Here is a 12066-nt window from a genome sequence, read left to right on the forward strand (position 1 = left end):
AATAGTTTATGATAAGATCTTTTGTAGTAATTAAGGAACTTGCTAAATGTACTGAGAGATTAGTTGTAGAACACTCACTAGCCGCCGAGATGAAACCGCCTCCGGGTGCGGGAATTTCTCGCTACATTGGAGACCTGTTGGTGACCTTCTATTGTTGTTTTTTAAGTGGTCGGGCTGTTGTCTCTTTGGCACATTCCCCATTTCCATTCTCAATTTTATAAAATATTTTTTTGTGTAGTTTAGGTACTCGTTACATATAATATCTTTGTTTATTACAGATAATGATACAGTAGCTAAACTGGACCATCTATTTTATGCGTGTCAATTTTTAAATATCGTAAATCGAGTCAGAAGTGACATATCAAGGAGCTAGGTACAGCATAAATGCATTTTAAATAATATGATATCGACTTATAAATAACTATGATAATCGAAATCAAGCAGTGATGAAAAGTTATTAAGTTCTGAATGTAAAATCCTTGAACTTGCTTTACAAAAATAAAATTAAATGTTTTATAGGGTTTTAAATGCTACTGTGCAAAAAAATCATTAGGCGAATGGACGAGTTTAGGACAAGTCGTTGAAGTGTCTACTAGTGAATGTTCAAAAGATTGCCCTGGTGATGAAATCGATTGGTGTGGAGGGACTGATATTAAGATTGTGGCTGCATATGAATTCAAGGGGGATAAAAACGAAGGTAGTGTTAATGGTTATAAGTAACACCGTTTACAAAATGTTACTCATCAAAGTACTGTTTACCACTCTACTAACAGAAAGAGAGATAAGGATTTTTCGTAATCAATCTGAATTCAAGTTTTACATGTTTTATGAATCCTGTTTTGTTTGTTTTTTTGTGAAATCGAAATAAAGTTTTGCTGACAAATCAAAAATAAATACAGTTTGCATTGATTTTGTTCCCTTCTCAAAATAAATGTAATCGTACTGTTGACATAAGCGTTAATTGTATCGTTTACTATGATAAATCGAAGTCAACAGTTTCGAAACTTTGTTTGACCCGTTGTATCTTCTATGAGGGCGTAAAGGGGTATCTGCATGGAAGAACGTGAAATAAAACTGAATGAACAATTAAATTGCCTTGCACACACAACAGGAAGGATTGACGCTGCTTGGCTTTGGAGAAAGAGTAAAGTCGCTTAGACAGTAATGTTTCATTGTTTCTTAAAATGTACCGAAAGATAGTATCGTTGTTGGCTGCATTCCATCAAATATGGTTCATTACTAATTAACGTAATTTGTTTAGTGATGTTAAATATTACGAATGTTGAAAAATAGTGTGTTATTTACTCTAATGCTAACAACTGTTAAGCCATGGTGTCAAATAAAATTAGACGGTCTTTGAAAGGTGCATGAGCAGAAAACATTTATTGAAAAAAAATCAAACTGTATTTTACATAAGCCTAAATTAATTTTTTTTCTATTCGCAAAACAATAGATATCTGCCTTTAAAACATTTTAATTGAAACGATACGCTGTTAAAACTTTTTGTATTGTGATTCTATTTTAACTGATACGTTTCGTAAACTTTTAGATGAAGATATACATCTTGGAAAAAAATGTTTTTATACAGCCCCAAACAGACGAGCGCCATCAACACTAATGCCTGGCAACTGTTTCCAGAAATTGAAGTTTAAGTGTCAGATGGTTGATATTTCAGGTATATTAAATCTTTTGATTAAAATCTATAGTTTAAATCAATAGTATAAGGAAGTGAACATTTTGTACTGATCATGATGTATGTAAACTGTATGCTTTCAAATTTATTTGAAAAAAAACCCAGACAATTTCCAATCTAAACAGCAAAAATGTTTTGTGATTTTATAACAAGCATTTAAATAAGAGTATAATTTCACATCGTTAGATCTAAAATAAAGCCAACAAATCATGTTGAAGCATCTCAAGATGAATTTAATGATACCGGATGAATTTAATGATACCGACAGCTGATTTTTATGAACAACTTGAACTTATAAAAATCAACATTCGTAAAAACTTTAATATCCAAACGAAAAAAGTATGCCATATCATAGCAGAACCGTCAGTGTACTTCTATTAATCAATTGGAAACGTTGTTTAACATTTTATTGAAAAGCGAAAAGATTATATAACTAAAAATGATTTCATCAATTGTTTGGTTTTTTTTTTTTGCAATGAACAAATTCATTTCGATAAAATTATCAATTTATTTCTAGGTTCAGGTGGGTCGAAAAATGTGTTAACCAAACGATGTTATCAAATACTTTTAAATTGGTACGATGCACAACTGAAGTGTCTACAAGAAAAAAGTTATCTACCAACGTACACCCCATCAAGCCACATATGTATTTCAGAAGAAGACGTTGATGAAGAGAACAATTGGCACAATGCATTCTTAAAGGAAAGAATTGTTTGGGAAACAGGTAAGAAAGTCAAGGAAATAATAGTTGATAATAAAAAGTGATGAAATGTGCTCAATTTGAATAAAAGAGTCACAATGTTATAGGTATCTAGTTCTATGCATTTTTTAACAAACAAGATTTATGGATGTATTTTTATTAGGAAAACAACTTTCATTTAGAAGGTTTTGTCAACGATTTTTATCAAATTATGTATGGAGATGATGTATGATGATTTCTTGGGACTAAGAATTGAAAAATATTAGCTTATCTCAATATTTATTGGTCATTTACAACATGGATTAATATATATATAAAAAGAAAGGAATCATTTGTATCTCACAACCATCAAATTTCTGAAAGAAACACATAGCTTTTAGGTTTTTATTGGTATGCCCGATGGTTTATAACTTTTTGTTTTACAATTACCAAATATAACATAGCATGTTGTGGGAAAAAAATGCGCAAACGGCATACAACTCGATTCTGTTACGCTTATGTTGCTCTTTGTTGGTGATTTTGTCATTCAAACAAGTTCTGTTTTTAATCAATACAGATGATATGATCATTTTTTCATTTCCTATCGTTATTATCAAATCTTAGATGATGACGTTCCCTTGTCATCATCTTATGGTGTTTATTTATCTCAACTCAAAAGATTCGCTCGTGAATGGAACAACGTACACGATTTTAGCAAGATAATTTTGGGTATAACTAAAAAATTATTACACCAGATTTTCTATATTACAAACCAGTCAAAACAACTAAATTTCATCATCGGTACAAGGACATCATTCGTAAATATAGTTCAACATGCAAACATCGCATACGTTCAAGTATTTCACATCCAATTTGTTATGGTTATATTCTTTACAAACCACAAAAATGTCGATAGCTAACAAAACCTTTCAACAGACTACCATGAAGGGATATAGCTACGATACTATTGTCAGCTCGTTCAATGTTACTTATTTTGGCTTAAACATTGCATCACGTATAGGGTCGTTGCCTCCGAAATAAATACATTTATTCTAAAACCAGTTGTTGGCATGATACGGGATATTGTCTTATCGTATATTTTATGATGGTATGATATTATACCCCTTAAAGTAAGGAGTGTACTTTATATTTATATGATGAAGACATAAACTGTCAATCAGCTTAATTGGTGTCTTGATCAGGCATGTCAGTGCTAGTTGTCCTTTGTTAATTAATTTGTAATTGTCATTTTTTTTAATTTTCTTGTCTATCTGTTTGGACGTCTTTTAAACTGATTTTTGTTTCTGTGTGTATTGTTGTGTATTTGGGTTTTTTCTCCATTGTTAAAAGGTTGATTTTTTTTTAAAATAACGTTTAACCCCGCCACATGTTTGCGCCAGTTTTTTCTGTATATTTTGGAGTTAAGGGCAAACGATACAATTACAGTGGAGGTAATGACGTTGCTAACGTAAAATGTTATTTTCGCGACGTCAAACTGTGACATATCGGGAAAAGATGTATTTTTCGACTTATTTTTATCATCCAAACTGATTTAGTTTGAAAACAAGTTCATGGACCCCTATTTTTCAAAACAGCTATTTGTTTTATTTTGCATGGAGATTATGTGACCTAAATTTTATAAAACTGTAAATAGAGGATTTTTTTTTAATTTTGATAAGTATTCAGCAAAAAATTACGTATTTTCCTCAATTCATGAACATTTGATAAATATGAGTTATTTCTGTATAAAACATGCATAATTTTTAGAATACTTATAAAAAACAGAAATTATAAATTATTTAACAAAAAACAATCTGTGTTTATCTTTTATAACAAAACAGTTATGTCTTTCTTTCCAAAAAAAAAATTACGGCCACAAATCTGAATTTTGAGCAAATATACAAAATTTCGACCTCATTTTACTCAAAATTGGCACATGAAGATATATTTTTTATTACAAATTTGATTTAATCAGGTAAAAAATAGCCTATTTGCAAATTTTTACGAACTTGTAAATACAGGATCAAACTGTATCGTATGCCATTAAGGTAGCACAATACAAAGATTTTATACCTCCAATGCCCCACTATTAAAATGCTGTAACTTTCTTTATAATGCTTGGAAATTTATGAAAATGGAAATTATGAATAGCTTATAGATTACTCTTTCAGATTAATTTAATGTTAGTAGTATACAACACTTATGTAATCAATTATAATGTTAGCTGTGTCTTCCAAATTTTACAATAAAGTTCTACTTTCAAACTAAATAAGCTTCTTCATTGATACACAAAGAGGGTTGACTTTATTATATGTTGTTCCAAGAGCCACTAACACAAAAGGGTGTCTCAGATTTTGAATAAAATGTAAAGATCAAATTCTACACCTAATCAAACATTATCTACGTTTATGGGGTAAGGATGTTTTCACTAATTAGAGATTTATGAGAGAATGGAATACGATAGGGATAATTTGAGATGCCCTTTAGTAGCTTCTGCAGTGTTGCTTAAGATTTCGTTAAATATTCCGGTATAGCTTGTTCATGCTAAAAGAAATACAACAAAATGTTGTTGCCCTTTCTTAAAAAGTTCTCTTTACAAAATAAGTGCTCCAGCGTAGTTATGAAGAACGACTGAAATCGACACTATATCAGATATGCGGCGTATAAGTTTACCGATACGGATTGTCAGTGTTTCTATTTATTTTGTCACGGCCTTTATATGTTCAACTCTCGGTTTCTCAATGAAACGCAGGCATTGTTATTGTCATCGTCTTTACACATGCTTGTGTACTATTATTTGTCCGTTTGTATTTTTCTTTTTTAGCAATGGCGTTGTCAGTTTATTTTCGATCTATTGGTTTGACTGTTCCTTTAGTATCTTTCGATCCACCTTTATCTATGAAACATGTATCAATAATCTTTTGTCATAAAAACAGAGCCATTTGGTCTTAATTACATAAGCACGATGTTCTATTTACTTTCCTAAGTTTAAATTAAATTCTCTCCATAATCAAAAGTAGAATAGATCCTCTAGAAAACTTACATTTCCGAACAGAGGTATCGTTGCTATCGACTTGGACAGCATATTTCATTGTTCATTAATTCAGCCGATCATACCTCCATACTCAAATACCCGTCCATACAACTTCTCCCATACCTATGCCAAAACATTTGCAACTAATATTGTCAATCACAGTTGGGTGCAGACCTAGTAAAACATCTAAAATGTAGAATCACAAAAAATACTGAACTCTGAGAAAAATTCAAAACGGAAAGTCCCTAATCAAATGGCAAAATCAAAAGCTCAAACACATCAATCGATTGGATAACAACTGTTAGCGGCTTTTATAGCCTTGGAATTGTTAAGATATTTTTGAATTGTGAATGTCTTTCTTGTATTGTTCTTCTCTTTTAAAATGCTTGCTCCATTTCATCGTGAATTGAAAACCCATGATAATGCCTGAAGGGAATAAGCAACCTATAACTATATTCTGATAATTCGTAATTAATTCAATGGTCGCTTCCCTTATACCCTGTGTAAGCAGTAGACAACCAAATTGAGACACCTCACGCTATATTTCATAATACATTTTTATAGACTAACCGATACATAGATTACAACATTTGTCGAGTTGTAAATAGGTAGTTCATTCGATAAAATAAATGAGAAGGTACTATATATTGCCAAGTTGAGTGCTCGTGGTATAATCTATTGAATTGAATTACACAGTGTGTACCTTTTCTTGACTTGTTTGTACTTAGATTATAAATGGAGAGTGCAGTTCCTAGTGATGGCAAATGAAACTTGAAATTGTTAACAAAAATCAGACAATAATGACCCAATTAAAGCTGAGTTGTATCCCTACGAAGAAAACAATAAAATTTATGTTGTCGAGTCAATTTCATCACATGTTTTAAAACTGTTGATTCTAGAAAAAGAAACCAAGGAAAATTATTATGCTGACATCAGAAGATTTGATTAACTGCATAGATCGACACAACGGTTCATATGTTTTTGGTTAAATTATTGTGTTAGGGCCTTCTTACTGCAAACCGCACACATGTCTTTATTCATATGTAATTCTGATTGGTCATTAAAAAACAGTTATTCATTATACTTTTTTTACCGTTGGTAATAGATAAAACCTTGATTGCATATTTTTTTCTCCATTTGTTTTTACAGAGAAAAAGCCAAGATTTAACCATAAATGTTTGGCAATAGAGTTTAAAAAAGACGGGAACTTTACATATTTGGCTCTTAACTGCACAGACAAATATAGAGCCTTTTGTATCAAGAAAGCAACAACTGGTATGTAAACAAACCAATAAACGTGCTTCACTTGTGTACATGTGCTTCACAAGGCGAAAACAATTTAATTCAAAATTTGGATATAATGATTGAAATGGTTTGAGAAGTAACAGTCTTTGAAAATATTCTTTGTTGTAAAAGAGATTAAAACAGAACCAGAGATAATAAATACAAATAATAATGGAAATGGGGAAAATGTTAGAGACAACTAACAACCCGTCCAAATGTGACCAAGTAACAGCTGAAAAAAAGCCACCGATATGTCTTCAACGCACAGTAAAACTCAGTTGAAAAAGAAGTCCGGGTCCGATGTCAGTATAAACGACAAAAGAAACTAGTCAGCAAAATTACAATGATACATACATTAAGTTACTGACATGCCAGTTCCAGACTTAAATTAAACTGATTGAAAGATTATATCTTTGACTTTAACCGATCTTATTTTCTATGTCAAACTTCTAACAATTTATTATCCATGCATGATCGTATGTTTTTGTTTGATACTGACCATTATATTTATTAACATTATATAAAAAACATTATAATATAGAAACAACAACTCATTCGGATGCACAGCAAGAAACTACTTACACAACATATGCTGCTAAAACAACAACTTATTCGAATGCACAGCAAGAAACTTCTAACACAAAGTATGCTGCTAAAATAACAACGGGTAAATATCAAATACGTTTTTTTTTGTTACAATTAGATCATTGACGTTTATATAATGAATCTATGCATACGATTTCATTTTGAAAGGCAAAACTATTGCATTCTATAGTTAGTCTCATACTGATAGTTACGAGTCATTGCTTTCAAAGTCAACAACAGAAGATATACAAAGCCCACCGCTGTAGATTTAAAATCAAGCGGAGGTTAAAAGTTCAGCGCTAGATTTACAAACATTTCTAACCCCGTCACATTATTAGGTGCCTGACAATCAGTGGTTGATGCTGATTCATGTACTATGTGATTTTGTCGTATATTGTATTGTTATAAGCCAGATTGACCATTAGTTTTCTCTTTCTTTTCGGACCTATAATAACTGACTATACGGTGTCGGAGATTCCATTGTTGATGGTCGTGCGGTCACCTATAAGTACTGATATCTTCGTCTTTCAACTCTGCCTAACATTTCATTTATACCATTGTCTAGTCATATCTTTTCCACTTGTGTCTTAGAACTAATTTGCGTATTAGTAGTAAACTAGACCTGCAAGAAGCACACGCTTGATAGTTAGAGTCATGTAAACAATTAATAAAAGAAAAGCATTATACATGTTGGTCAAAGTAAGGTCTTATAGACATTATTTTTTTCAAAGTCAATCTTTTTTTATTTATTTTTTTATTATTGATTTTGAGTTGGTGTGTGAGTGTGTGATTATTAGTGTTGTGGATATTTCGTCTGTAACACTATACTTGTAGATAACTGTCCTGTTTATAGTGTGACAGTTCAAATCTAATTTTACGGAAACTCTTCAATAGCAATACATTTATATAGATTTTTATTTCCTGTTGTATTAAAATTTAAAATGTATTAACATTTTAATAGTATCATTTCATACTTTTTACATCCACCTTAATCATCACATTGAAAATTGTCAAATATTTTTTAAATAATTAATTAAGGTTTTGTGACAGTGTCCAGCAACAGACTACCAAGAGCAGTAGACATGCATAATCCATCCAGTAACCATTCGAAAGGTACGTGTTCCTAATATTAACACACAATTTTAACAAATAATAAAAATGCACTGAAAAATCTACCAAACGAAACGAGAGGTTATAAAGCGCCTGAGTCGCTCATCAAGATTTTCAGAAAAAAAATAATCATTTATTTTTAATTATAATTTTTTTCTTACCTTTAGTAGTTTTTACTTTATCCTATGGTACAAAAATCATTCCAAAAAATCAATTCGTGTTGGTCCCAGCTGACTTTAAAATGTAGATAGTATTGAAAAAAGCTCCCAATTGTCTCTCTTTGGTGCAAAAATGACATTTTGTGGCATTAAAATTGAAATATCTTTTTTAACTCATCGGTGACATATATTTTTTATTGTTGTTTTCTAATAATCTAAATAATTGTAAAATTTTAACGATTTCTGTAATTTAGTTCTTTTTATTTCTTTATTACCGATTTTTCTCCTATTAGTTGAACAGAAAAAAGGACATAAATAAGAAAATGTATGCTTCTTTCGAAGGCAGATTGTGAGCTTAAATAGACGGTGACCCCATTTTTTTATTTCATTTTTCTATTAAGAATCAGATAAAGTTCCTTTATAGAAAAATAAAGAGAAATCCTATATTAAATTAAAAAAAAAATGATTTAGAACCGCGACCCCCAACTATGATGAAATAGCCGTTACAGTAGTAAAATTCTTCAATCCTTTTAAAATTTGTTAATTTCATAGTGATAGACGTTTTAGTGTTGTTATTTCATCTCGGAACATGGTATCTTGAAAATGTCGAAATAGGCACGATATATTATAATTATTATTGTCATTTACACAATCATTTACTAGTATTTGTAAATCTAATCCTATACTACTGATCCTCACCTTTTTAGCGTTTTTGCTTTTATAATCCATTTGATAAAATACAATTAAGAATGGAAATGGGGAATAGGGAATGTGTCAAAGAGACAACAACCCGACCGTAGACCATATAACAGCCGAAGGCCACCAATGGGTCATCAATGCAGCGAGAAATTCCCGCACCGGAGATGGTCCTCAGCTGGTCCCTACATAAAAATGTGTACTAGTTCAGTGAAAACGGACGTCATACTAAATTTTGGCATAATTTTGCTACATACTGTATAACTTGAATATCAAGTATATTGCGGGCATTATACATTTAACAAGTGCTTGTTTATTTGATTATTTTTATTTTCTAGTTGAACTTTACATTGCTGTTCCATTAACAGTAGCAGTTTTGATTGTATCTATCATAATCACAGTGATCTGTATTAAAAGAAGGTGAGTTTTTACTGCCTTTTATACATTGACCGGGTTTGGCGAAATCATAATGTAAGGCGAGCGGGCGAGCGGCTTGACGTCATGGCGGTCTGGTAAAGTGGGTACCTTATTTGTGTTATCTACTCCTCATGTGTTTTGAAACTTCACGTAACTCCATGAAAGTTTACAAAAAAAACGCACATAACTTATGATGATAAATTATGCTATTATGAAAATATTTTGAGGAAATTTTTCACATTTTTCCAGAGGGTACGAGTTTTATGTTATCAACTGCTTTTACTTCTCATGAACATATTGAAATTGTGAACCAGTCTTTATGGAATTTTATGATAATCTATCACTATGGCAAAAAATATTTTTGATATCGTGTAAACCGACAAAGTCAGATTTGCCAATTCTGGAATTTCAAATTTGTCCCGCACAGTGTTTGATAATGACAACAATAAAATACAACACATTTACATTTAGTATATGTTAGGTTTCTTCTAGTATGCATCAGGTTATCAACTTCAGTTTGTCTTATAACATTTTTTTTTGTCATTTTGCAGACGAAAGCGAAAAACAAATGAAAACGAAAACGAGGAGAATATGTCCGCAGTATACTATTCGACAGTACCTGATGAAGTTACACTTAAAAGAGATTCCGATTTACCCCTCGCTGATGCCAATGGAGCATGTCTAGTAAATGAAACAGATGTGTACAATCACTTGGGTGACACAGATCAGCAAAATCATTCAGATGTAACTGGTCCCGTCTATGACCATACCGGTTTACAAGATAACGACCAGTATGATATTTCGGTTATTTCCGAGAAGCGGACAAATAAAGATGGCGACGATTTAAATCATTACGATTTAATGCAAGTTGGTGCCGAGATCAGTTCTGTCTACGATGAAACAAGTACAGAAAGGAAGACAAATGGAGACAAATCGATTGATTCTGTCGATATCTATGATCATGCAAAACAGACAGAAAGTGACTATGACACAACAGATACTCAAAAACAACATGAACAACGTGAACATGTTCATGAACCAACGTATGATCAATCTGGGTCATGTGAAAATCTTCGTGAACCAACGTACGACCAGTCGGGACCATGTGAACACCTTACTGACCCCATGTATGACCAATCTGATTCTTTGGGAGCTGATATTTACGAAAAATGTGAAACAAAGCAAAGTACCATAGACGAGCAATGAAATGACAAATATTCCTCTCAATATTATTTCGACTGGCTCTTTATAAAACAGACGCCGTAGGGTGCTTAAATGAAATTTGAAATGTGAATCTTTGGAACGCGTTGGGGTAATTTAGTCCGAGATTACTCTGGCGTCCAACGGCTTTTTTTCCAGACAAGCTGGGCCGTGGGACCCACTCTGACGTCCAACGGCTGTTTTGCCAGACAAGCTGGGGCCAGTATATCGTATTTTTTTAATATGAGGTCGAGTTTTTTTTCTACTTTTACTATTAAGAGACATTACACTACATGTGACTTTGTTAAGAATACTAATTTGACAACAAGAGTTGGTTGATTATAATGCAAGGTTTTGGAAGCTTCAGCTAAATATACTTGTAGATGTTTCTTTTGTGTATGTAATTTGATGTATAACTTGACAAATCGGACTCCGTTTTAAATGGATTTGCTGTGCGTATTAATCTGTGTTTGTTTTTCAATGCTGACTAGGGCTATAAGGTATAAGACCATCAATTAAAATTTCATATCAGTTCAATCAAATTTTGCTATTTTCACAGCTTTCTTATTTAAATAGTTTACCTAAGTTTAACTTCATAGAAACCAGATATCCTGAAATGTACATGAATCAGCTTTCTTCGTGCCAATTTTCAACAGCCATTTAAAATCATATAAGAAAGAAGAGGTCTCCCGAATAGAGGTACCACTCAAAATAAACCCTGGTTTTCTGAAAATCTTAAATTAGTATTCTATGGAGTGCATTAATTCCTCAATATTGAATGCAAACTCATAGAAAAGTAAATTTGGCTCAAATGGTCTCAATATATATTTCTCTTTTACCGAAAGTTTTCTGCCCATTTGTTGGTTAGTTTAAGTAAACAATGACATCACACGCACTATTTTTCATTAGTGTAGGCCTACTTTCACTTGGTGGTCCGACACCTTTAGTGGGAGGATTGAAATCTCCCGAAACATGTTTAACCCGAATGCCTTGTTCCGAAGTCGGAATCATCTGGCCTTTGAAAGTCTTGAATGGGTAATTTTGAAATTTGGTTTCTGCGTAAGTTGGGGTGTGCTTTCCTTCGAAACCACCATATATAACCTTTGGCTCTTTTCTGTTCTTTGGTCGGGTTGCTGTCTCTTTGACACATTATTTACATTCTCAATTTATACTTTACAAATATTCTACATGTTGAATGTTGAATGCGCCA

At 32.1% G+C, this 12066-nt stretch overlaps 1 protein-coding gene across 2 annotated transcripts in view; it reads left to right on the forward strand.

The window, feature by feature from the left end:
* The window catches only part of LOC134724512 (uncharacterized), a 62369-nt gene extending 51125 nt beyond the window's left edge, over window positions 1-11244 (forward strand). For both annotated transcript variants that reach the window (XM_063587575.1, XM_063587577.1), the window contains exons 4-11: window positions 520-697; window positions 1550-1675; window positions 2211-2417; window positions 6556-6681; window positions 7232-7357; window positions 8314-8388; window positions 9578-9659; window positions 10208-11244. In XM_063587575.1, coding sequence (XP_063443645.1) covers window positions 520-697; window positions 1550-1675; window positions 2211-2417; window positions 6556-6681; window positions 7232-7357; window positions 8314-8388; window positions 9578-9659; window positions 10208-10862 — 1575 coding nt within the window. In that variant the 3' untranslated portion in view covers window positions 10863-11244. The remainder of the gene's footprint in view (window positions 1-519; window positions 698-1549; window positions 1676-2210; window positions 2418-6555; window positions 6682-7231; window positions 7358-8313; window positions 8389-9577; window positions 9660-10207) is intronic.
* Window positions 11245-12066: the final 822 nt, after the last annotated feature.

The sequence above is a fragment of the Mytilus trossulus genome, chromosome 7 (assembly GCF_036588685.1).
Source record: "Mytilus trossulus isolate FHL-02 chromosome 7, PNRI_Mtr1.1.1.hap1, whole genome shotgun sequence".
Taxonomy (NCBI): domain Eukaryota; kingdom Metazoa; phylum Mollusca; class Bivalvia; order Mytilida; family Mytilidae; genus Mytilus; species Mytilus trossulus.